Raw genomic sequence first — 26,475 nt, forward strand, 5'->3', positions numbered from 1 at the left:
TCAGTTCCGGACATTTCTTCCCTCCTAGATATTCCACCATCACTTGTGTGTGATATTATTGTAAAGTGGAAGGAACCGCCGCAACTCAGCCACGAAGTGCAGACCACGTAAAGTTACAGAGCGGGAGCGCCGAGTGCTGAGGAGCAAGTGCAGAAAAGTCACCAATGCTCTGCTGACTCAATAACTGCAGAGTACAGACCTTCTCTGATAATAACATCCGCATAAATACTGTGCCCGGGAGCTTCATGACATTGGGGCCGAGCAGCTGCATGCCAGCCTTACATCACCAAGCACAATACTAAGTGTCGGATGGAGGGGTGTTGACTGGCAGCACAGAGTCCTGACCTCAACCCCGTCCTGACCTCAACCCCATCCAACACTTTTGGGATGAACTAGAATGGAGATTACGAGAAAGACCCCCCCCCCCCCCCCAACATCAGTGTCTGACCTCACAAAAGATCTTATGGAGGAATGGAAAAAAATCCCACAGACACCCCCAAAATCTTGTAAAAAGTCTTCCCAGAAGAGTGGAGGATGTTGTACTGCCAAGCCAAGGGGGGACCAACTTCATATTAATACCTGTGGATTTATAATGGGACGTCGCAAAAGTGTAATGTGGGGGTGTCCCAATACTTTTCTCCGTGTAGTGCTGGATGAATTGTCATTACTAATTAATTGTGTTGTTAGAAACACCTCCTGTCTGTGAAGTTGAGAATACAATGTGTCATTTTCTATTCATTACTTGTTGATAGTCCATGACTACATGGTTTGTAGTCGGTGACCAGTCCATTCACAGAATGTATAAAACATCACATAATATGGGACACTGAGGATGACTCGCGGTGGACACTTACACGCTGTTCCCGGGCTTCTGGGCTCGGGTCCGGGTAGGACCGGACATGTTGCCGGTATAGGGGGTCGTTTCCCGTGATCACCGTCCAAGCAGAGGCTTCTCAACAACGCGTTGTGTGTAACCATAGAAACGCCAGTGCACCGCCCCCTTCTCATCGCTAAGCTCGGCGGAAACCACACCCCCTCCAGGTCCCGCCTTCACCTGTGCTTCGATTGGCTGCGCCCCCTGGCGGTCACTGCTCTGGCCGCTTCCGCCTCCATCCGGGCTCTTGCGCTGACCCGCGATGTGACCCGTCAGTACGGCAAATATGGCGGAGGTAAGGAGGAAACTCATCTAAATATTCTCCCCGGTGGCGCGTGATCGGGTGTGTGTCAGGACGGCGGCTGTGTTTATTCTATTCCCTCTGGGACACGTCCCCAGCTCAGCCCCCGGGCCCGGCTCTCCCGCCCTCACCACTTGTTGCTTCTACCGCTCAATCCTGCGCTCTGAAACTTCTTTCCGAGCTCCGGGCGGCGTGGGGTCTGTCAGCTTCTCCCGGAGCTCCGGCCTAGCGCTGATACCTGGTACTGTCAGTCCTGCCGAGGCGGGAAACCGCTCCTCCTCTCCTTCATCCCTGCCCTCCCGCCCTTATAACTGCACGGACAACTGTGACTGAAACTCTGACAGAACTCCTACAGAACTCCTGCCCCCGACCCTGACAAAGCCCCCAACCGAAAACTGACAGTGCCCCCCTACCCAGAACAGAACCTAGGCAGAGCCCCCTACCCAGAACAGAACCTAGGCAGAGCCCCCTACCCAGGACAGAACCTAGGCAGGGCCCCCTACCCAGGACAGAACCTAGGCAGGGCCCCCTACCCAGGACAGAACCTAGGCAGGGCCCCCTACCCAGGACAGAACCTAGGCAGGGCCCCCTACCCAGGACAGAACCTAGGCAGGGCCCCCTACCCAGGACAGAACCTAGGCAGGGCCCCCTACCCAGGACAGAACCTAGGCAGGGCCCCCTACCCAGGACAGAACCTAGGCAGGGCCCCCTAACCCTGCTGCCCAGGACCCTGACAGGACCCCCTAACCCTGCTGCCCTGGACCCCGCCAGAGCCCCTACCCCAGGACCCAGACAGAGTACCATGGGCCCTGACAGAGCCCTTTACTCCTGCTGACCGTGGCGAAGCCCCCTACCTGCTGGAAGCTGCTGCCTTGGGCTTTGCCAGCGCCCACTTCAGCAGAACAGCTCCCTGACCTAACCCACTCCGCCCTGACCCTAACTTAACCTGCCCCAACATAACCCGCTACCCCTACCCCAGAACAGGACCCTGCCCCGAACCCTGACATAACATGGAACTGCTGCCTTGAACCCTGTCAAAGGCCCCCAAGCTCTGCTCCCCCGAATCCTGACATAACCCTCTCCCCCAAATCCTGACCGAGCTCCCTATTCCCGCTGCCCCTACCCTTGCCAAAATCTGCTGCCTTGAACCCTGACAGAACCCCCTCCCCAACCTCTGCTGCCCCAAACCGTGCCAAAACCCTAGGCAGTTGCCCACCCCTCGTCCCGGCCCTGCTATTAATCCTGTGCCTTATTCAGACGAACAGGATAGTCGGCCGCGTGACTGATGTGTTTTTTGTTTTTAACGGCTGCATTAAAATCAATGTGTTTCTTTCTATGAGGCTATTCACATGGGCGTTTTGTTTTTTTTTTTTTTTTGATTTTTGTTTTTTTTTAATGGGCCATGTCAACAGCCCATGAAAAAATAGGACATGTCCTATTTTTGTCTGTTTTCTCGGATACCGCAACAGACTCAGGTCTGAGGGATCCGTGAAATCTAATCCCGCATTAATGCAAATCAGCTGTGGAAAAAAAGCAGTTTTTCGCAGCCGATTTGACACCCGTTTGTGTAAATAAGCCCTCAGGATGTCACCTTCTCCCCACAGACCCTGAGGCGCAGGATGTTTTAGTAATTTACCATCAGAAGTCTCTGTTAATTTGTAGCAGAATGTAAAAGATGTATCACAACAGCCAATCAGAGCTCAGCGTTCATCTTCTAAACTGAGGTAGAAAAATAAAGTGAGTTCTTGTTGCTATGGGCGACGAGGCCAATTATTCTCCTGTTCGGATGCTCATTTTGTGCTTTGGACAATAATCTAATACTTGTCCCGTGGTCTCTGGATCAGTATTGTGCTGTGTACAGAATTTTGCAGTTGTGAAGACAATGTTCGCTTTGGACTATATGATAAATCTTTAGAGTCTGTTCCTTATATAACAGCCGGACATCTCATCACGGCGTGGAGGGCATTCATATTATTGGATGAAAACGATGCCTCTCAGATCATTGCTTTATTACCAGTCCTCAATTATTGAGTGATTTGCTGGAGGTTGTGTCGGAGAAGTTGTAGATACTTTCAGAGCAACATCCCAGATCTTTTTTTATTTTGTACCATGTTTCATTCCATGTACAATCGTAAACTAAACCGCACCCCACAGCTATAGTTCTGCAACTTTCCAATATACTTTCTGTTTCAATTCCCCTACATTTTCAATACCTCTATTTGCTGTGAGTGAATGGGGAACGTTCTTCACAACCAGGGGCTGGATTCGGCGCTCTACCCGCTACTCCAGAACTGCCTAAAACAGTAAATGTATTCTCCTTTTAAGATGCAACGTTCCCCCGACTCCCTGTCCTACCCCATTACTCGTGTCTAACATTTTGAGTTGTCTTCTATTTGTTTCTAATGAAGTTCTTATGACGGGATCACTCCTGAAATAGTCTTAAGGTTGGATTTTCATGTTGCGGTTTCCCTGCAATTAAATGCATTTGAGAACCCAGCCTAATGCTCCATGCACGCGACCGTAATTATGACCCGTAATTACGGGCACGGACAGCCAGCCGTATTTACGGGCCGTGATCCCATTATAAAGTATGGGTGCACTTCTTTGCAACGTAATTTGAGCCGTTCTTCATTGAAGTCAATGAAGAGCAGCTCAAGATTTACGAGCGTCAAAGACGCCTCGCATAATAAGAGGAGCAGCATTTACGGCTGAAACGTCGCAGCTGTTTTCTCCTGAAAACAGTCTCTCTTTTCAGACGTAAAAGCCTCTTATCGTGTGCACATACCCTTAGTGCCTAATAGTTTACTACAAATTGTAGTGTATGTGATAAAGGACCGATGTTCCAAGAAACATTTACTAAAAAAAAAAACAAGTATATATGTAAATAAGTAAGAACATTTGCCTGTTATTTGACGATCACCTTGCAGCTATCTAAAGAGTATGGCCACCCTAAAACAGGCGGCAGTGTGTCCCCTAAGTATATTGTCATGTTAGGTTCTGTGTACATCATGTTTTTATCCTACGCTTAGCTCCCGAAGTACATGAGGTCTGTTATTTAGACGGAGGCCAAACGAGTTTCCTTTTGTCCTCCGTCGGGCTGCTATACGTCGGTGTACCTTTCTTTTGGGAGATGGAATAGCGTAGTAGACTACGCTTCTCTGCCTTTTGACTAAGATCAAGTGTAGTATCTGCTCAAGCTGAGGTTAGTAATCATCCCTGCCGGTGGTTGATGGGCCATCGTAGGGGGATGACAGAACGCCGAGATGAGGGCAGGGAACCACAACGGTCATCGCTCTGGTGTACGCATTTGGTTTAAAGGTACCATTTGTAGGTGACCAGGCGACCGCCGGATCGAGGTCATTAGGTCGGGTAGTTTGGAAGCCCGAGTTGCTATGTGCCCCAGGGCTGGTGACCCTGGGGTGCCCTAACTCACTGCGGGTGGGATCCCACTGAGTGAAGGCACATTTGCACGCACTCTCTTTCACACTATATGAGCACACACCTTTATTCTCCCGGCCTTCTGGCTGGGAGATGAGGAATTTTTTATACCTGGCGGATGTCCATGCTGTATCACAGCGCACATCCACTTATTTAATTTTGTTTTTCACTGTGTGTTTGTCACAGGATTTCGGATGCGGTGCCCTTTTGGGACCCTTCCAAGGTCTAGGGGGAAAATGTGTGGCCTTCTGGTTCCTTTTTCCCCTGCAACCCGACCTCTCCTTCGGAAGGGAGGTGCAAGTAGAAGCAGGCTCCAAGGTGGACACTGGGGTGGCAGCCCAGGTAGAAGCCTTGGAGTGTTGTTGGGTCTCCCTAAGCTTCGGCAAGGGGGGGATCATCGATCCTCTTGGCCTAAGGCTTGGAGGGTCGGGGAATGGTTATGCGGGGCCTCTCTCTTTTAAGAGAAGGGCTGCGATAGACCGCATCCTTGTGCACTTTTTGTGTGGCACCCCTGCACTTTTTTTTTGCACATGGGTGATAGATAGAAAGCACGACTCGGGCTATAAAAAAAAAAAAAAAAAATCCATCCTGAGTGGTCCCACAAACAAAACCTTATACTGTTTAGTGTACTTTTATTTATCATGGGAAACTATAGGTGACCTATGTTATGGCATATCTCACAGGTATGTTTAATGTATATGTCATCGCCTTTAATGATGTATATGTTAAACGGATACCATTAAATTGTAACGGCAATGCATGCTAAAGGTTTCCCATACACGAGCGTGTTCGGTCCGTAAAATACAAACTGTATGTCGGCAGTACTTCCCGGACCAAACACAACGCAGGGAGGAACAGTACTAGCATCATAGATATGTACGATACCAGGAGTCCCTGCCTCGCTGCGGGAAAACTGTCCTGTACTGTAATCATGTGTTCAGCACGGTACAGTTTTCCCGCAGTGAGGCAGGGACTCCTGGCATCGTACATAACTATGATGCTAGTACTCTTCCTCCCTGCGTTGTGTTTGGTCTGAGAAATAATGCCGACATACGGTCCGTATATCACGGACCGAACACTCTCGTGTATGGTAAGCCTTAGTGTCATCCATCACCTATAGACTATAAGGCTACATGTACACGTTGCATATTTTGCTGTAGAAAATACGCACCAAAACCACAGCGATACGCAGGAAATTCGCAGGTAGAAACCGCACCTAATTGTGAGGTTTTTTTAATCTGTTGTCGGTGAGTTTTCATGCTGCATCCGTCATAGCCTACGTTTAAGGTATATGTCGGGGTGTTTCCTCTATGGCAGGGGTCTCAAACTCGGCTGGGTAAGTGGGCCGCATATAGAAAAAATGGGAAGTTGACGGGCCGCATTACTTTCAAATTTGATACAATACAAAATTATTGTTAATAAATTAGTTATTTGAACTACAATAACACTATATTACTATAATAATACTACATTACTATAATAATACCGCTAGGTTTAAAATTTGAGAGATTTCTCCACGTGCTTATTTCAACAATCCAGCTTTCCAGTTTGTGTCGCTAAATGCAGTCCGGCGGCTCAGTTAGCACACATGTCAAGATTGGGCAGCCCCTTTTTAGATTGTGCCACAGTGCCCTCTGTGGAGGCTGCCGCGGTGCCCTCTGTGGAGGCTGCCGCGGTGCCCTCTGTGGAGGCTGCCGCGGTGCCCTCTGTGGAGGCTGCCGCGGTGCCCTCTGTGGAGGATTCCAGCTCTGCTCCTGACATCACTGTCCATATATGGACAGAGATGTCAGGGGCAACCCCAGAGCTGGCGTCCCGGGCAGAGTGCTAGTAGGCTCTTCCTGGTACTCCAGCTGTGCTCCTGACATCACTGGGACTCCTGCTCTGGTGAAGCCCCTAACATCATTGTCGATGTATGGACAGCGATGTCAGAGGCTTCCCCAGAGTCCCGGAGCAGAGCCGATACTAGCGCTCTGCCCGGGACTCAGCTCTGGGGAAGACCCTGACACACTGTCCATATATGGGCAGCAATGTCAGGGAATTCCACAGAGTCCCGGAGCAGAGCCGTTACTAGCGCTCTGCACGGGACTCCGCTCTGGGGGGAAGACCCTGACACACTGTCCATATATGGACAGCGATGTCAGGGAATTCCAGAGTCTCGGAGCAGAGCCGATACTAGCGGCTCTGTGTCCCGCGTGCCGGAGATGACCGCCCCAGGGGCCACGTGCTTGAGACCCCTGCTCTATGGTATATGTTAGGCCCCATTCACATTGCGTTTGTGCTATCAGCCGGGCATATACGTTTTTAAACCCTAAAAATGTATTGAAACCTATAGCCCGGCGTATACATGGACTATAATGGGTCAAACATAGATCAAAATAGCGTCCATTTGGTCTATGTTTGTCATGTTTTACGTTGGGATACTATTTTTTTAAAGTACTGAAAAGCGTAGTCTGCTGCGCTATTGTGCTTCAAAAAAAGGTATACGCGACGTAATGTTTTTTTGCATAGTTCTCAATGGCCGACGTATGCAAACGTTTGTAGCCATTTACATACAGTAAATCTATTTTTTTTTTATCAGTGTTCACTCTAAAAAAGGAAATGTGTGTGTGTGTGTGTGTGTATGTGTGTGTGTATGTATATATATATATATATATATATATATATACACACACACACATAAGTAGAGGAAAACACAGCACTCAATGCAAACTGAACATCAGGCCATGTGCACGTTACCAGTAGAAGGACGAATCAATTCCTTAGGTTAGAATACCAAAAGACAAAAGAGCAAGTAACAGCACCAGGACTTCAGCGTTGGGGAGATGTTGGTTTATTCACCACCAGGTGGAAGAGTGAGCAACGTTTCGGTTCACACCTGAACCTTTCTCAAGCCTGAGAAAGGTTCAGGTGTGAACCGAAACGTTGCTCACTCTTCCACCTGGTGGTGAATAAACCAACATCTCCCCAACGCTGAAGTCCTGGTGCTGTTACTTGCTCTTTTGTCTTTTGGTGTATATATATATATATATATATATATATATATATATATATATATATATACACACACACACACACACTTTTTTAGTAAATGGACAGAAACATATACTGACATGAGTATACGCTAAACGTACACTCTATAAAAAGCAGACGTAAACAGAAATTGTGCCGCAGAAATCGCAACTCTTGAAAAAAATAAAATCATACTTACCTAGAACTCCCTCCTTCCTGTGGTCCGGCCTCCTCGGATGACGTCTGGCCTCCTTGAAGGTGCTGCGCGTTCCGGTCGGATTCGCTGCATTTTTAAGTAGCCTATCTGACCCCTGGGAACCCGGCCTTAAAGCGCAGCATGCATAAGTATTGCAGTATATTGTACAAGCGATCGAACGATCCCCTAGTGGGATTTTGGCCGGTTTCACACAAGCGTGTTCGGTCCGTGATATATACAGTTTGTATGTTGTCCGCGTTAACCGGATCGAACACACTGCAGGAAGCCGGGCTCCTAGCATCATAGTTATCTATCACTCTAGGTGTCTCTGCCTCCCCGCGGTACTACTGTCCCGTACTGAAAACATGATTACAGTACGGGACAGTTGTCCCTCAGCGAGGCAGTGACACCTTGCGTCATAGATAACTGATGCTAGGAGCCCGGCTTCCTGCAGTGTGTTCGGTCCGGGAAATACAGCCGACATACGGACCGTATATCACGGACCAAACGCGCTCATGTGTGGGAGGCCTCAATAAAAAAGTTTAATAAAGGGGAAAAAATAATAATAATTTTTTTATATATATCTATCTCAAAAGTACAAAGAAATATTAGTTTCTCAGTACATTGTATGGTACTATAAATAATGCAATTAAAAAAATACAACTCTGACTACAATCAACAAGCCATCCTACGGCTATGGTAATGGATAAATAAAAAAAGTTATGGCTCTTGGAAGGCAGGGATGGACAAATAAAAATGGAAAAAAAAAATCAATTGACCATAGTGGGAAGGAGTTGAAGGGGTTTTTGAACATATGCCATATAACACTATTATAACAAAATTTCTCATGCTGCCGGGCTCCCAGGTCACCCCCGCTCGTCCTATTTCCTATAATTGCGTCTTTCAGATGCTGTTTTTGGCATAAGATGTAAATGTCAATCAGACAAAAAGGCAATGTACACACACCAACTATGATTGACCTGGATCTGATTACATAGAGATCGGTCAGTAATCTATACGTGTAATCGCACACCTTTTGGTTTTGAGGTGTGGTAGGAAACTATAAGCGCAAACTATATGCAGATGATGTCACTGGTTAGATGGCATTGCCCCATGGTGGCACCTTATTCTCCTATTAGAAATGGTTATGAATGTGCCCGAATGGACTGCTCTCAATGTATCGTGATGTTCTCATGAGGAGAGGATGACTTCACATGCAATTCTGTTTATTACGTGTGTTTTTTATAGGATTATTTTTCTTCATTTTTTTTTAGAAATGTACATAATATGCATTTTCTGTTTCATTTGGTTCGTTTTGTTGTATGAGGTTGGTGTACTGTTATACAGAGCCGCTGTATCTTGCTCTGAAACCTGTATCTCTGACACGCAGGATCGAGCTGTTACCGATCACATCTAAGTTCATAACTTAGATGTGATTGGTAAGGGTATGTGCACACGATAATGTCAATTACGGCTGAAATTACGGAGCTGTTTTCAGGAGAAAACAGCTCCTGCATTTCAGACGTAATTGCTGGTACTCGCATTTTGCGAGGCGTCAATTACGGACGTAATTTGGAGCTGTTCTTCATTGAATTCAATGAAAAACGGCTCCAATTACGTCCCAAGAAGTGTCCTGCACTTCTTTGACGAGGCTGTTATTTTACGCGCCGTCTTTTGACAGCGACGCGTAAAATTACAGGTCGTCGGCACAGTACATCGGCAAACCCATCGAAATGAATGGGCAGATGTTTGCCGACTTACTGGAGCCGTGTTTTCAGGCGTAATTCGAGGCGTAAAACGCCTCGTTTACTCCTGAAAATAGGTTGTGTGAACCCAGCCTTACCAGTGGATCCTGCGTGTCAGAAACACCCAGGACCCGCTGACACTGAACCCGTCAGTGCCGCTGACCTGACTAATTCAGGTTTCAGCGCTAGATACAGCTGCTTTGTATACAGGATACAAAGCAGCTATATCTCAAAGTAAAAATTATTTTTAATAAAAAGTAATTAGAAAGTTGCAGAAAACACACTAAGACTGTTTTATTTAAACCCCCCCCCCCCCCCCAAAAAATAAACAATTTCAAGGGTGTACATAGTATTCACAACTGCGTAGGAGGCTCTGTTGCAGATCCCATCAGACTTGATGTGAAGAATTGCTTTTCGTGCCGCACTATTCTTCCTGTCAAAACAACACAACCCGACAGACCCATTACAAGTCAATGTGGTCCATCGGACGCTAGTGGTTTCTGCCGCACGACGGACCTGACACTGCGTCCTGGTTTCCGACTTTTTTATAGACGGAAACCGGTACGCTGATGTGAACATAGCCGAACTGTTTTATGATTGTTAATTTATTGTAGGACTTCCAGCCTAACACATCTGTTTTTGTTTTCCAGCCTTCTCTTGGGAACGCAAGCCCAGGTAATAAACATTTATTTTTAACTAGGTTGATTTTTTTTTTTTATTAGTTTGTTTTTTTTACTAATTGTTCACAGTAGAACGGATTGTTCTTTCTAGCTGAACAGGATAAATATGTAATGAAACATCGTCTGTAGGATGTTCTTCTTAGAATGGCATTAATTGTTGTATCTGTCATGGCGTCCGTGCTTTCTCTGCTCTGGTAATTCTCACATAGATCATGTCATTTTTTTAAATCTATTTATAACTGGCTGCGGTGTTTTCAGAGAATACTTATATTTTCCACTACATTTAGAGCTATTTTGGTGACTTTTTCTACAAGTTTACAGTTAACCCCTTAGTGACCACCAATACGCCTTTTTACGTCGGTCACTAATGGGCTTTAGGCTAGGCTGACGCCTTTTCACGTGAGCCTAGTCTAAGTCCTGCACGGGTCTCCCGTGCAGCCCGGAGCCGGGGCTCTGATGACAGCTGAGCTCCTGCTCCAACGCCCTCGATCGAAGTTTACTTCGATCGCGGCCGTTTAACCCGTTAAATGCCGCCGTCAATAGCGACCGCGGCATTTAACTTTGTTTACAGAGGGAGTGCGCACCCTCTGTCACCCATCGGCGGCCCGCGAATGCAATCGCGGGTCTCCGATGGGGTGTCATGGCAGCCAAGGGCCTGATAAAAGCCCCCAGGTCTGCCCTGGACATATGCCTGTTAGGACGCGCCGGAGGCATGTCCTAACAGATTGCCTGTCAGATTTACACTGACAGGCAATAATGCTCTGGTATACGAAGTATACCAGAGCATTATATCAGCGATCGGAACATCGCACAGTAAAGTCCCCTAGTGGGACTAATAAAATAAGTCATCAAAGTGAAATAAAGATTAATAATAAAAAGTACAGTAAAAAAATAAATCCATTTTTTTTCCCAGAAAAAGTGGTTTTATTTAGTAAAAGTGTAAAAAAAAAAAAAAAAAGTACACATATGTGGTATCGCCGCGACCGTAATGACTCCATTAATAAAGTTAATATGTAATTTAAACCGCAAAGTGAACACCGTAAAAAAAAAAATGCAAAAAACCATGGCGAAATTGCAATTTTTTTCCATTGCCCCCCAAAAAAGTCATAATAAAAATGAATCAATAAGTCCCATGTACCCCAAAACAGTACCAATCAAAACTACGTCTCATCCCGCAGAAAACAAGCCCAAAAAATCACTACATTGATGGAAAAATAAAAAAGTTACGGCTCTTGGAAAGCGACGATGCAAAAACAAATAATTTTAGTTCAAAAGTGTTTTTATTGTGCAAAAGTCGTAAAACATAAAAAAACCTCCAGATATGTGGTATCGCCGTAATCGTACCGACCCATAGAATAAAGGTAACGTGTTATTTACGTCGCATAGTGAACGGCGTCAATTTAAAAACGCATAGAATGGCGGAATTTCAGGTTTTTTTTTATAATCCCCCCCCCCCAAAAAGGTTAATAAAAGTTAATATAAAAATTATATGTACCCAAAAATGGTGCTATTAAAAAGCACAACTAATCCCGCAAAAAACAAGTCCTCATACAGCTATGTAGACGAAAAAATAAAAAAAGTTATAGCTCTTTGAATGCGACTATAGAAAAACGAATAAAATAGCGTGGTCATTAGGGCCTAAAATGGGCTGGTCACTAAGGGGTTAAAGGGTTGTCTGATTAAGAATATCCATCTTCCCGACTCTTTCACCATTCTCGCTCCTTTTTTATGCCGCTGCTTGGAAATCTGCAATGGAAATGTCTGCAGCGTGTGGAATCGGCTTTTTCGTTTAAAATAGTTTTGCCATTCTAGGGCTACACGACGACTTTGGCCGCAACGCGCGCAACCCGACGGTTGGAAGAAATCCAAACCTAGATTTATTGAGGCTGTCAGGTTGCAACGTGGTCACATTTACATCAATTACGTGCAATTCACGCAGGGGCACACAGCGAACTTTGGCTATTTCACCAGTGTCGAGACCAAGGTCGTCGTATAACCCTAGCCTTACTGTAAGTCACCGCTGCCGCCGCTGCTATTGTCCAAAGAAATCTTGTTTGGGAAAACAATTTTAATTTGGAAGAAAAGATCATATTTGTGTTCTAAAGTATTTGTTCTCGGGCCTCATGCACACGACCGTGCTTTTAGTGGCCGCAATTTATCTGCATTTTTGCGGACCCATTCATTTTAATGATCCCATGCACACGACTGCCAACTACGGATCAGGGCGGCAAATCCGGACCGCAAAAATTAAGGACATTTCGTTTTATGAACCGGATTTGCGGGTTCACGCTACTGGTGAAATTGTTGTGAATCCTGAGGACACGCCGATGCACAAAAAAGTTTTTTTTGCAGTCTGATAGACCGCAACGGACCCGTAGTTTTGCGAACTGCAAAACCAATGCGGTGGTGGGCATGAAGCCTAATGATATTCCAATCTTTAAAGGGAAGGTGTCATGAATTTTTATTTTATTTTTTTAGAATATTGCTTTTAGTATGATATATTAAAATAAATTTTATTGAAACTAATACATACAAGGGCTCGAGCTTTCTACACCATAAGTATGGTCCATGTCCACAAATATTTTTCCATTCGGCCAGTTCTAGTAGAGAGAGTATGGGTATTGATTGACCTCTGAACAGTTATGTTGGATAAACAGGAAACCTCAAATTTGGTTTTGGACGTGAGTTGAAATGTCCTTTTAAATTTGTGCTTGTAAATTCATTGAAACAGTCCAACAATGTCTTTTGTGACCAGGAGGCTCGGCTGCATCTGATGACCACGAGTTCGATCCATCGGCTGACATGTTGGTTCACGAGTTTGACGATGAGCGGACGCTGGAGGAGGAAGAGTTAATGGAGGGGGAAGTCAATTTCACCTCTGAGATTGAGCACCTAGAAAGGGTGAGCAAAAACAATCAATCTCAGCGCTTTGTTTTTATTACCTTTTACTTGCCGGTTTACAGCTCGCTCTGTTTTATAATGCAAACCATATACAACAGAAATGTGCTATAGGTAACCTGATCACCTAGTAACCACATCGTGAGCTACAGATGAGCAAAGTCCACCTCTCCAATATGTGTGATTATCCATGTTTTTTGTTTTTTCCCTTAAAATGTTAAACCTGAATTGCACTATTAGAATAATCGCATTTCCACAACGCTGGTCTGATAAATTGTTTTGCCTTGCCGTCGATTTTAAAAAGTCACGGATATCCCCTATAAGGTTGTTGCTTGTCCTTATTGCAAAAAATAAAAAATGATCACAATCCTTGTTTTGTGCTGTAGCGTGATTTACTTGTTTTAAGCGTGTGTAATGTTGTGATTTCAGGAAAGTGAAATGCCAATTCATGAGTTACTGAGACTCTATGGCTATGGCAGCACAGTACCCATGCCTGGGGAAGATGACGACGACGAGGAGGAAGAGGAGGAGGAGGAGGAAGAAGAAGAAGAAGAAGAGGAGGAGGAAGATAATGATGGAAACAGTGGCTGCAGTGCGGAAAATAAGGTGCTCGCAAAAATAATCTGCTTTGTTGGTGGTCAAAGCATACATGTGTTTAATTGACAAATTTATTTGTCACTAATTTCTGGGATGTATTGTGTGTCAGGTTATGATGTATTACCTTGTGGACATTAACCCCATGGCGACATCTGCCGTTACAATATGAAACGGCAGATGTCGGGAGCCGAGCCTGCACCATCCCCTGCGGTAGTCGGCTGTTTGATACAGCTGACACCAGCTAGCATTAGCCGGGTCCGGAGATCACTCCGATCTATGCCGTTTAACCCCTCCGGCTCCCCCTGTTCCCTCATCGGCCCACCACAACGAAAACCCAGGATGCCGATTGTTTTCCGTGGCAGATAGAGTTCTAGTTAAGGCCTCCAGGTTTGCCTTTTTGTGTTATAGCAGCAAGACTTAATAGTAGAGCACAGAAAAGGGCAATACATAAGTATTGCATGAGCGATCTTGCATGGTAATCTATGCAAACATGTTAAATAAAATGAAAAAGTAAATTTTTAAAAGAAAAAAAAATCACGTAAAATAATGGAAACATAAAAAAAAAAACATAATTGGTATCGCTGCGTCCGTAAAAGTCCAAACTATTCAAATATGATGTTATTTAACCTGTACTGTAAACACCATAGTAAAAAAGTCACAATGCCAGAATTGCTGTTTTATTAATCGCTTCACTCCCCCCCCCCCCCCCCCCCCCCATAAAATTGAATAAAGTTTGATCAAAAAGGTGTATGTATCCCACTATGGTGCCAATAAAAACTACAGCTCGCCTTGCAAAGAAAAAAAGAAAAAAAACCCATACACCGCTCTATCGACAGAAAAATAAAAAAGTTATAGGTCTCAGAATATGCACCCCACAAAATAATTTTAAGCTTCTCCGTATATTCTATGGTACATTAAATGGTACAATTGAAAGATACAATTCGTCCCGCAAAAAACAAGACTTCATACAACTGTCTACGGAGAAATTAAAAGACTGCAGGGAGGAAAAAACTAAAATTGTTTTTCTTTAAAGGGAATGTGTTGCCAGAAAAACATGTTTTTTTTTTAAAAATTAAACATTTAGTGTGTGGGTGATTAAACATTGTTCAAATTTTTTTTATTTTTTTGCACGAGTCCATGTAATATTATAAATTATTTCTAATTTATAATACTACCCATTTTTGGTCACTAGATGGAGCTGTTCCCAAAATTGCAGCATTGCAACATTGGGTTAAAAGCCCTCGCTCTAGTGAGCTCTCAGCATCCCCCCCTCCTTTATCCTGGCTAGTGCCGGGATAAACGAGGGGTTTGAAAGGTTTAACCTCCTACACTGTGTGTCGCCATTTTTTGAGGTAACCCACAGTGTAGTAGGTTTACATACAGTAGTAAACACACACAAACACTAACATACATTGAAATCTCTTACCTGCTCCTGCCGCCGCGGCTCCCTCCGGCCCATCCGCTCCCTTTGCTGCCGCTGTTCCATGTGCACAAGTCCGGAAGCCGCGACCGGAAGTAGTAATATTACTGTCCGGCCGCGACTTCCGGTCCACAGGAAAATGGCGCCGGACGGCGCCAATTTCGAATAGGACTGTGTGGGAGCGGCGCATGCGCAGTTCCCACACAGACGCCGTACACGGCAGTCAATGGGACGGGAGCCGTTCGCAGTCCCTATGGGACTGTGGCTGCCGTATTCCATGTCTGTGTGTGCCGTTAATCGACACACACAGAAATGGAACAAAAAATGGCAGCCCCCATAGGGAAGAAAAAGTGTAAAAATAAGAAACAGTAAAACACAAACACACAAATGAAAATAAACGTTTTTATTAAAGCACTAACATCTTTAACATATAAAAAAATTATTTGTGATGACACTGTTCCTTTAAGTGGTTGAATGAAATAAGATCCATTATTTTTTAGCGTCTGTCATTTTTCAGTTACTTTCACTTTCAAGCAAACGAGTCTGAGGGGTTAGCTTGTGCCTGAATGAGTCTAAAAACTAGAACTGCAGTGAGGGATCTGATCAATCAGATACACCATAGTATGTCAGCTGACATGATCAAGCAATTCGCTGCTTAAAAAGAAGGCTGAACGCCTTATGAATATTCATCAGCAGCCATGGATAAAATTTGTGACAGCTGTAAATTACAGGAAGAAAATTAGCAAAATATATTTATCGTAATTCTACAATGATTGCTCCAAATACACAGAAAACGAGCATTATGGATCTAAGAAAATATCTCGGTCATACCAACAGGAATCAGGTCTGTAATTAGGTTTTGATTAATGATGGAGAGCTGATTAAGCTGTCTGTCTACTTTGGAAACTGACGTGTAGGGAATGAGGTGGTCATCGGTTGAATTTCTTAACCTGTCTAAGGCCGTGTTCACACGGGTCGTATACGCTGCATAAAAGCACGCAGCGTATCCGCCCTGTGCCGCAGGGAATTCTGGGCGAAAATGCGCACTGTGGTGCAGTTTTTCGTCCGGCATGTCCCCTGCGGAAAATTGCTGCATAAACTTGCCTGCTAGCAGGCCGGCCTCCAGGTAAAACGTTTAATCCCATGTGACCGCCACTACTGCCTGTGATTGATTGGCTGCAGCGGCGATCACACGGGATGAAGCGACATCCCAGGAGGCTGGTTTGGAGGAAGAAACCGTCTTCTTTTTTGCGGCGGAATCTCTGCGAACCCGCAGCCAAAAACGTAACATCGGCAACTTGTTGCGGGTTTTACCTCCCATTAAATTCAAAGGGGAAAACTCACAGCAATTACGCAAATACAATTGACATGCTGCTGAATGAAATTCCGCACCGCAGGTCCGTTTCTGAGCATTTTTTTCAGTTCCGTATTTATGCAGCGCGTGGATGAGATTTGTTCAATCTCATCCACTTTGCTGCTACTGTATTCCACTGCAACGGAAAAAAATTCAGCAATTCCACTACGTGTGGACAAGCCCTAACAAAATGGAAGCATAGGAACCGATAAATCAACAAGTTATTTTTGTCCTGGGCACTGTACCACATTGGAGGGGGATTAAGCTCAACTCCATTAACATCTGAATTTCCCTGGGGTTTGTGTTTTTTTTTTTTTTCTTCAGTAAAATATTTAATACATTTCTTAAGTCTGATTAGTGTTGGTCAACAAGTGTCCTTCTTTTTCCCCAGGATGAAACCATTAAAGATTCATCTGGTCAGGAAGATGAGACTCATTCCTCTGACGACCCCGCACCATCAGTTACTCAAGACGCTCAAGAAGTTATCCGTCCTCGGCGCTGCAAGTATTTTGATGCCAGTAAGTGATCGATCCGTAAACACTAGACAAAACAAGACCGTGTGCATAAAGATGTCACCTGCACTCTCTTCACTGCATCAAAAATAATATAATGAAAAATACACATGGACTTAATGCAATTAACCCGTTAGTGACCGCCAATACGCCTTTTCACGGCGGCCACTAATGGGCTTTATTCTGATGCATGCGCCTTTTAACGGCGCTGCATCAGAATAAATAAACAGAGCAGGGAGCCGTTAAATCTCCCTGCTCTTAGCTGCCAGAGGTAGCTGTGGGCTGGGGCCATCGCTGCTTGAACGGGTGAGATCGATATCCATATCGATCTCACCCGTTTCACCCCTCAGATGCGGTGCTCCATAGCGAGCGCCGCATCTGAGTGGTTTTTGGAGAGAGGGACGGAGCTCCCTCTCATCTCACTGACACCCGGCGATAAGATCGCCGAGTGTCTGTGTCTTCTATGGCAGCCGGGGGCCTAATAAAGGCCCCCAGGTCTGCCTGTAGTAAATGCCTGCTAGGCCATGCCAGAGGCATGACCTAGCAGATGCCTGTCCGTTTTAAACGGACAGGCTGTAATACAGTGCAATACAAAAGTATTGCGGTGTACTATAAAAGCGATCGGATGATCGCATATTAAAGTCTCCTAGTGGGACTAGTAAAAAAGTTGAATAAAGTTAATAAAAATAAAAAAAAATGAAAAACCCACTTTTTCCCCTTACAAAATGCTTTATTATTCAAACATCAAAATAAAGTAAAGAAAAGTTACACACATTTGGTATCGTCGTGTCCGTAACGACCCCGACTATAAAGCTATTACATTACTTATCCCGCACAGTGACTGCCGTAAAAAATAAAAAACAATGGAAAAATTGCTGTTTTCTGTGAATCCTGCAGTAAAAAAAGAAGTGATCAGAAAGTCGCATCTACTCCAAAATGGTACCAATAAAAACTACAAGTTACTGTGTTATTTATACCACACGGTAAACGGCGTAAATTTAGGACGCAAAAAGGTGGCAAAATTTCAGTTTTTTTCTATTACCCCCTGACAAAAAATTAATAAAAGTTAATCAATAAATTATATGTACATCAAAATGGTGCTATCAAAAAAATACAACTTGTCTCGCAAAAAACAAGACCTTGTACAGCTATGTCGACGCAAAAATACCTCTTGGAATGCGACGATGGAAAACGTAAAACAATAGCTTGGTCAAGGTTTAAAATAGGCTGGTCATTAAAGGGTTAAAAACGTCTAAAAACACATACCCAATGAGGTTATCTATAATAGGAAACCCTCATACTGAACGCCAATACAAAAATAATAATGCCTATCAGGAATGCATATAATACAATATAACATCAGATGTATAATGCAAGTATCCGAAAATAATTCTAGTAATACATCCCTGTAGTGTTGGCGTAAGGAAGTGATCGTTCTTTTACTTTACAAATTATTACAGAATATTTTCTAGTTGGCCTTCATGAATAATTCTGTACTTGTATCCGCAAATTAAAACAAGAGTCCTTTTCACAGATAACGAAATGGAAGAAGAATCCGAGGATGATGAAGATTATATTCCATCCGAAGACTGGAAAAAGGTAAGCATTTTAAATGACTACTTGTTGTAATTCTGTAACGGTCTACAGGATTTACCATAAATATCTCATAGGTGGGGTTCTTACCTCTGGGACCACAACTTATAAGGAATAGTAGGGATCTTCTGCCACAGAAGCCACCAAAGTGAAGTTTAGAGGTGGCTGCGCGTGTCAGTCCCATAACCCTTCTTTGCTTTAGACTTGTAATTACTGTGCACATCACTAATAAATCTTTGGTGTATAAAGATGCAGGGATTTATGACACATTTATTTATTTTTCCCCAGGAGATTATGGTAGGGTCTATGTTTCAAGCTGAAATCCCAGTTGGAATCTGTAGATACAGAGAAACAGAAAAAGGTGAGTATTTACATGGGCAATATTCTAAAAAAAAAGCCTAAATATATTCAGAATTTTACTCTTCTATTCAGGTTTATGGCATAGTATTTTTGGTAGTTTTGCATGTCTCTTCTAGCCTGCAAGTACACATCACCTATGGGGCCATGCACACGACCGTGGTTTCCACGGTCCGTGCATGGCCCTGGAGCCCGGACCGCAGAAAGAACGGGCAAGTCTTATTACGGTCCAGGCTCATAGCAAATATTGGCTGCGTCCATGTGCACGCCCCGCGATTTGTGGGCCGCTTGCGGGTGACACCCCGGCCGACCCGAAAATCACGGCCCTGCACATGGCTACGGTCGTGTGCATGTGGCCTTAGTCTATAGCAGAATGCATATTCTGCAAAATTCTTGTCACTGGTTTTTAAAGTCTGTTCATGCCACCAGCTGTATAAATGACATGGGTAGGCAACAGATACTTGTATTAAAAGAACCACTAAACATACAAAATGCACAAAAAAAACCCCGGTAATTTGCCCCTTAATCTCCTGCTTTCTATTGATCCTATTTTGTCTCGTATTACAATTAATGCTGAGAAATATATAAAGAATTCTTATATATATATATATAATGTTCCAGGAGATCAGTCATTGTCCACCTTCTTCTCCTCCAATACTGTGTCTGGTAAGACAACTGGCTGCAGCAGAAGCCTCCTCCACTGCCCTGTCAGCAGTAGGACAGATTGTTAAGCCCCACCCCTTTGCTCAGCTCCCCAGTTCTAAAATAGAAGAGATCAGCAGCCATATGTTGTCTGTACGATTTCTACAAGACTGAGGAATATTCAGGAGATTCTGCAGACTGACAGTGTGAGCAAGTGTATCTCCTGTTTAATTTTATCATTCATTTTCTAGGTTGTTCCTTTAACCCCTTCCCGCCGCAGATATTTTTCGTTTTAATTTTTACCTTCCCGCATTCCGAACCATAACTTATTTTCTTATTTTTCCGTCGTCGTTGCCGTATGAGTGGTTGTTCTTTGCGAGGCCAGTTGTAGTTTTTAATGGCAGCATTTAATGTAACAGATAATGTAGTGACAAAACAAAAAAAATCTTTGTTCGCTGGAATGGAAAACATAAATTTTCTCTTGGGTTTTGCTTTTACAGCGTTCACCATGTGCTAAAAATGGAATGTTAATGTTCGATACGATTATGGAGATACCAAATGTATAGAATTTTCATGGTTTTACCACATTTACAAAATAAAAACAATTTATCGAAAAAAAAAAAAAATTTATCTCGCCATATCCGAAGAATACTTTTTTATTTTTGCGTTGAATTGGTGTCAGTCTTGTTTTTTTGTTTTGTTGTTGCTTTTTTTATGGGAGGTGAGCTGTAGTTTTAAATGGTACCATTTTAAGGTGCATACAAATTTATTAGCACTTTTTATTGCATTTTTTTGTGGGGAGGTGATTAAAAAACGGCAATTCTGGCGTTTTTTTTATATTCTGTTCACTATGCAGGATAATGTTACATTGTAATAATTCAGACTTTACACCTACGCGGCAATACAAATTGTTTTATTTTTAACAATTCTTTAGAAGAAAAATGGGAAAAAGTTTTGTTTTTAACTTAAGATTTTTTCCCCCGATAGTTTTGATATAATTTTTTTTAGTCCCACTTATGTATGTATTGCAGTGTGTTATACTTTTATGTCTCTCCCCTTAAGCCTTCATTAGGCCCCCAGTCTTCCATGGCAACCATTGATCACGTTGCAGGGTGGTTTGCAGATGGGATGACGGAGGGACCCTTCCCTCCTTCTCTAATTGCTTAGATGTTGCGGTCACTATTGACTGTGTCATTTAAGTGGTTAATCGGTCAGGATTGGAGTTATCGCCGTTACAGTGAGGTGTCGGCTGTAATATACAGCTGACACCCGCTGTGTGTGGCTTGAGCTCAGCCCTCTAAATCGTAAAGTGCTGCTGAGTATGTTTGCACTATATAAATAAAAACTTCACTTACTGTAATCTGAAAATAGTTTTTTTTTTTTTTTTTATTGCAGTGTATGAAAATGATGACCAATTACTGTGGAACCCAGATTTTGTAGTGGAGGAAAGAGTGACTGAGTTTCTGAATGAAGCCTCAAGAAGGACTGGGGAGGAGAAGGGCCTGGATGCCATCCCTGAAGGAGCACATATAAAGGATAATGAACAGGTATATATTCCTTTCACCCGGGTTGGGTCCAGTTCACGCTGAGTTTTTTTGCTGCTGATTTTGATGCCGAAACCGTGACCGTATCAGCGGCAAAAAACGTCCGAAACTGCCTCTATTGATTTCGGGGCTTTTTTTTCCGCTGCAGTTTTTAGCCTCTCGCGTTAAAAAAAAAATAAAAAATGAAAGTGCCATGCTATTTCTTTGCCGCAATTCCGCCCCTGACCTCCCATTGAAATCAATGGAAGGCAGAGAAAGCGTTTTTTTGCTGCGTTTTTTTCCCTGCGGCGGTGGATGGCCGCAGGCGAATAACGCAGCGAAAATCACAACAAGAATTTGCAGGCAGGTCAAAATCTGCCTGAAATTTCCTGAAGGAATTTTGAGGCAGATTTTTCTGCCTGCAAAAAAACTGTGTGCGAACAGGGCTTTGAGTGGATGCGTTCAATTTGCTAACATATGTAGCTGTCCAGGCCTACCAAGAAGATTTGTTGTTAAATTAAGGGATTGTATTGGGGATAATTGCTGCCATAATAAATTAAATTAATCTGATTTAGTTTTAAGTTTGTTGTCTTACTACCAGTTCTAGAACCAAACACAGTTAATGGCCTGTTCACATCACCGTTTATTTCCGTTCCGTCTGAGGTTTCCGTCGGGTGAGCCCCGCAACGGAAAGTGAAAGCACAGCTTCCGTTTCAGTCACCATTGATCTCAATGGTGACGGAAACATCGCTAAGGGTTTCCGTTCGTCACCATTCCGGCAGGTTTCCGGTTTTCCGACTGAATCAATTATGAGCCTGCGTCCTCATAATTCTACAATTAGCGACAGATCGTCCTGCTCGTCTCCATGGCTCCCGTATGCAGAACGGTCGTTAGCGTTATAGAGCTCTATAGCGCTGATGGCTATTCTGCATACGGGAGCCATTGAGATTAGCAGGATGATCTGTCTCTTACTGCAGAGTTATGAGCCAACTGAATGCCGTAAACTTTTGGCAGACCACCCTCAACCGTTAGGCCCTGTTCACACTGAGTTTTTCTACGCGGAAACCGCGTCGGAAAATGCGCCAGAAAACGTCCAAAAATGCCTCCCATTGATTTAAATGGGAGGCGGAGGCGTTTTTTCCCACAAGCGGTAAAAAACAATTGCGGTAAAAAGAAGCGACATACCCTATCTTCGAGCGTTTATGCCTCTGACCTCCCATTGCCCTCAATGGGAGGCAGAGAAAGCGTATTTTGCGGCAAACGAAAATCGCGGCAAACGGCGTGCAGGCAGATTAAAATCTGCCTCAAAATTCCAAACGGAATTTTGAGGCAGAATTTTCTGCCTACAAAAAACTCCGTGTGAACCCAGCCTTAACAGCAGAAAACCACTTATGTAATGTATATGACCAGACAGACAGTTCCTATTAAATTCTAAACATGGGAGAGGAAGTTTACTCTTTTCACTACTGGAATGGTTTACACTTTAAAAAAGCACTGCGAGTTTATTTTTTATTCCCCCGCCAACCTCCCTCCCCCCTCCTCTTTGTAAATTTGATGTGAAGTGACCTATCTGGTGCTCCACTTTTACGGGCCGCCGTGATCTTCAGCCGGGCTCCCTGTATACTACAGTGTCCGCTGTAGGGATCGAAATTCAAGCTCTCAATGCAAGATTATCAGAGTCTTGCATAGAGAGACTGACATCCGGTTTCTACAGTGGACTATGTAGGATCTGGGTTGCCAGAGCACAGATCATATGACCCCCCACGGCGGCCCATAAAACACAGCACCAGGTTTTCAATACGCCTCACTACATTACATTTACAAACGGCGGCGGAAAAACAAATCCGGAGTGCTTCTTTAACTATCAGGGTATGTGCACACACACTAATTACGTCCGTAATTGACGGACGTATTTCGGCCGCAAGTACCGGACCGAACACACTGCAGGGAGCCGGGCTCCTAGCATCATAGTTATGTACGATGCTAGGAGTCCCCGCTACTCCGTGGAACTGCTGTCCCGTACTGAAAACATGATTACAGTACGGGACATTTGTCCTGCAGAGAGGCAGGGACTCCTAGCATCGTACATAAGTATGATGCTAGGAGCCCGGCTCCCTGCACTGTGTTCGGTCCGGTACTTGCGGCCGAAATACGTCCGTCAATTACGGACGTAATTAGTGTGTGTGCACATACCCTCAGTGTGATGTCTATTAGTATGAGTTCTCTTCAAACTGATCTGGGAATCGTATATATTCGGTTAAGCTGTTTATTCACTGCCAGTATGGGTCCAATTTAATAGATCTTGTTAATATATGCTAGTAATAAATCATTCTAAACTACCAATTTTTGTTTCTCAAGGCCCTTTATGAGCTGGTGAAATGTAATTTTGACACAGAAGAAGCTTTAAGAAGATTAAGGTTTAATGTGAAAGCCGCACGTGGTAAGCAACCTATCAATGACCAGGACCAAATGTAATATTACTCCTCAGACTCCATATAGATTGCATTCCCCTATGTAAACTACATTGTTGGCGGGGTCAACTCGTGTGACGATTGAACTAGATGAACTTAGGTCTTTTTTTTTTCAACTTTACAGACCATGTAACTTGTAAAATGCGATTGGTATAGATGAATTATTGTAGTAAAACTCTATAGGGGAAAAAGTTTGAAAAGGAAACTATTCATTATGAATTGTGTGTTTTGTTTTTGTTGCTATTTTCCCCCAGAAGAACTTTCTGTTTGGACTGAAGAAGAATGCCGAAATTTTGAGCAAGGTCTTAAAGCGTATGGAAAAGATTTCCATTTGATACAAGCAAACAAGGTAATAATACTGCTGACATTTTGGAGTGCAGCTTGTGTGATGATGATGATGATGGTGCCACTGTCCTTGTTATACAGGTACACTTGTATGTAAAATGGGGTGTATAATATTGATGAATATATTTACATAGTCGCACCCATTGCGATAATGATCATTAATTTTACCCTCTACATCATAGGAAAAGAGGGCCTGGTGTCTAACTTTTTGGAATGTTTACTGTTCACATGTACAAAACTTATTATCAGACCACTAAAATAGTCAAGCTGGATGCTGGTGGTCTACCACCCCCTCATGTCTACCACCCCCTCATGTCTACCACCCCCTCATGTCTACCACCCCCTCATGTCTACCACCCCCTCATGTCTACCATACTTTGCCCTTCTTTGTCCCTACGCTTTATGCACCGCATACAGGTGGTTGCAAAAAAACTGAACGTAGTATGAGGGGGGGGGGGTCTTCAAGTGATACGATCGACTATAACATAGATATACAACTATTTATCGCGACATGTTCATTTATTGTTTAGGTGAGAACACGATCCGTTGGAGAGTGTGTGGCTTTTTACTACATGTGGAAGAAATCCGAGAGGTACGACTTCTTCGCTCAACAAACAAGATTTGGGAAAAAGAAATACAACCTACACCCTGGTGTAACGTGAGTATCCATTATAAACACCTGTTATAAGTTAGTTTTCCTGTGTGTGGGAAAAGTACTGACTATTAGTTTTATCTTGTAGGGATTATATGGACCGGCTTCTGGATGAGAGTGAGAGTGCCGCGTCTAGCCGGGCTCCCTCCCCACCACCTACTACCTCTAACAGCAGCACCAGCCAGTCTGAGAAGGACAGCACAGCTGGCAACACTAACCAGAATGGTAACGACTAGATATAAGAATCTGCTCTATTATGTTGATTTGTAGAAGTTTTTTCATACCATTGGGTGAATGTTTGGTCAAACAGATGCTGACGAATCCTGACAAACCCCATTGGTTTATAATAAGTTCCGCCAGGTTTTTCGGTATCTCTTATGTCACATACCAGAGTTTCTGATGCATTGCCAAAAACAGAGCCTAAGAACCCAACCAGGTTTTAAATGTGAACAAGTTCAACCGTGTTTGTATGTATTGGGAGGGAACTGCCTGTAGCTCAAATCAAAGCGAAGCCCCTGAGTTGGTGTCGTTACACCTCCCCAGCCCAGGACGGAGTGGCCCTCGGCTTTCTTAAGGAGCTAAGACTAGATTGGCCCCCGCTTTGGGGGGGGGGGGGAATAGGACCACTAAAGCTTGGACGCTCTTCCTGCTTCATGGACCTTATTGCAGCAACGGCACCTTTTTCCTTTATGGTTGATGTGTTCTTGCTAACCCTTGTCTCCTCCGCTCCATGAGCCGTAGACTATTAATTTTGAGGAGTGCTGTCTCTTTAATTTGATCTTGTTCATTTCCAGGGGTCGCTGTTAATGGTCCTTCTGAAGCCCCTACTTATAAAGATGATGCCACCACAGGGGCCTTTCACCAAAATGGCCCCAGCATCGGAGAACCATCTTCAAATGACACAGACACCAATGGCTACAATCGTGACACTTTATCCAGTGATTCCAAATTTAGCCACGCTAACAACAGCCATAGCGATAAAGAGCTGGATGACACCAATGAACGATCTGCAAAGAGACGGCGGATCGACAGCCCTGGAAAAGACAGTCCCGGATCATCGGAAATTTCTCAGGAAATATTTTCACATGGAGAAGTTTAAGGATACGTTTATTTTTTTTCCACCCGACCATCAATGATTGAAACATTTTTGAAGTACGTTTCCAGGGGTCTTGAAATTTCAGGATTCAACTGGTTATTTAACAAGCTCTATTTTTAATGTATTTTTTTTTTATTTTTAGTGTCTTCAAATCCCAAAGATTTCAGCCACAACGTCTTGGGATTTGTTTATATTTTTGAGAACATGGAAGGACCTTCAGAATGTATCTTTATTATACCACAACATAGGTGTGAATAGTTGTTGGTAACATAGTATTTACATTCTCTGCATTATTTGGGAAGAATTTTTATTTTTATCCTGTTGGATTTGAAATTGCTAAGAAAGGTGGACCCCGAAAGTCGAAGGCACCGATTTTTATAGGTAGAAGTTAAGAGTAAACCAAATAAGGTTTGTGTATGTAAATTATTGACATCAATGATGTCTTTTTCTATTTCTATCTGGGCTGAAAAAAGATACGTGGTGTATTTTTCCAGATTTCTTCGTAGCCTTTAAGAGATTTTTACAGTAACTATGTTTTGAATGAATTGTCCTTTCTTAAACAAAGCTTGTATAATTTTCTTAACTTGTACAGTTGATAAACTTTTATTATGAGAAATGAATATTCTGAAAACGGTATGTTTTTGCTTTTGCACAAAAATGTCTGTTTGATCCTCTTCACCGTCAATGTTTACGCTTTGATGTATTTTATTGCTGAAATCATATGTTGCAGGTTAAACATGAAATCTGCTAGTTTTTCCTGTGTAATGACTTG

At 43.6% G+C, this 26,475-nt stretch overlaps 2 protein-coding genes across 5 annotated transcripts in view; one reads left to right on the top strand and one right to left on the bottom strand.

Annotated features, from left to right (window-relative positions):
* The window catches only part of DNAI4 (dynein axonemal intermediate chain 4), a 21,461-nt gene extending 20,101 nt beyond the window's left edge, over positions 1-1,360 (bottom strand). Inside the window, exon 1 of one of the 2 annotated variants that reach the window (XM_075832799.1) lies at positions 1,307-1,360. Coding sequence is in view for 1 of the 2 variants with exons in the window: in XM_075832798.1 (XP_075688913.1) it covers positions 855-901 (47 nt within the window). In the remaining variant the exon portion in view is untranslated. The other variant, XM_075832798.1, reaches the window with a different exon arrangement.
* MIER1 (MIER1 transcriptional regulator) lies at positions 1,066-26,463 on the top strand. Of its 3 annotated transcripts, XR_012849957.1 has the most exons (14): positions 1,067-1,169; positions 10,214-10,238; positions 12,999-13,144; positions 13,571-13,747; positions 16,904-17,030; positions 18,559-18,623; positions 18,906-18,978; positions 21,012-21,163; positions 23,498-23,579; positions 23,865-23,959; positions 24,486-24,613; positions 24,696-24,832; positions 25,402-25,759; positions 25,846-26,463. XR_012849957.1 is itself a non-coding variant. In XM_075832802.1 (13 exons), the coding sequence occupies exons 1-13, from the start codon at positions 1,161-1,163 to the stop codon at positions 25,704-25,706; spliced, it is 1,518 nt and encodes a 505-aa protein (XP_075688917.1). In that variant the 5' UTR covers positions 1,066-1,160; the 3' UTR covers positions 25,707-26,463. The 3 variants fall into 3 exon arrangements, 2 of the variants coding, with proteins under 2 accessions (XP_075688917.1, XP_075688915.1); XM_075832802.1 differs by having other exon boundaries at positions 1,066-1,169; positions 23,868-23,959; positions 25,402-26,463; XM_075832800.1 differs by having other exon boundaries at positions 25,402-26,463.
* The last annotated feature ends 12 nt before the right edge of the window (positions 26,464-26,475 follow it).

Source organism: Rhinoderma darwinii, chromosome 7 (assembly GCF_050947455.1).
Source record: "Rhinoderma darwinii isolate aRhiDar2 chromosome 7, aRhiDar2.hap1, whole genome shotgun sequence".
Classification (NCBI taxonomy): Eukaryota; Metazoa; Chordata; class Amphibia; order Anura; family Rhinodermatidae; genus Rhinoderma; species Rhinoderma darwinii.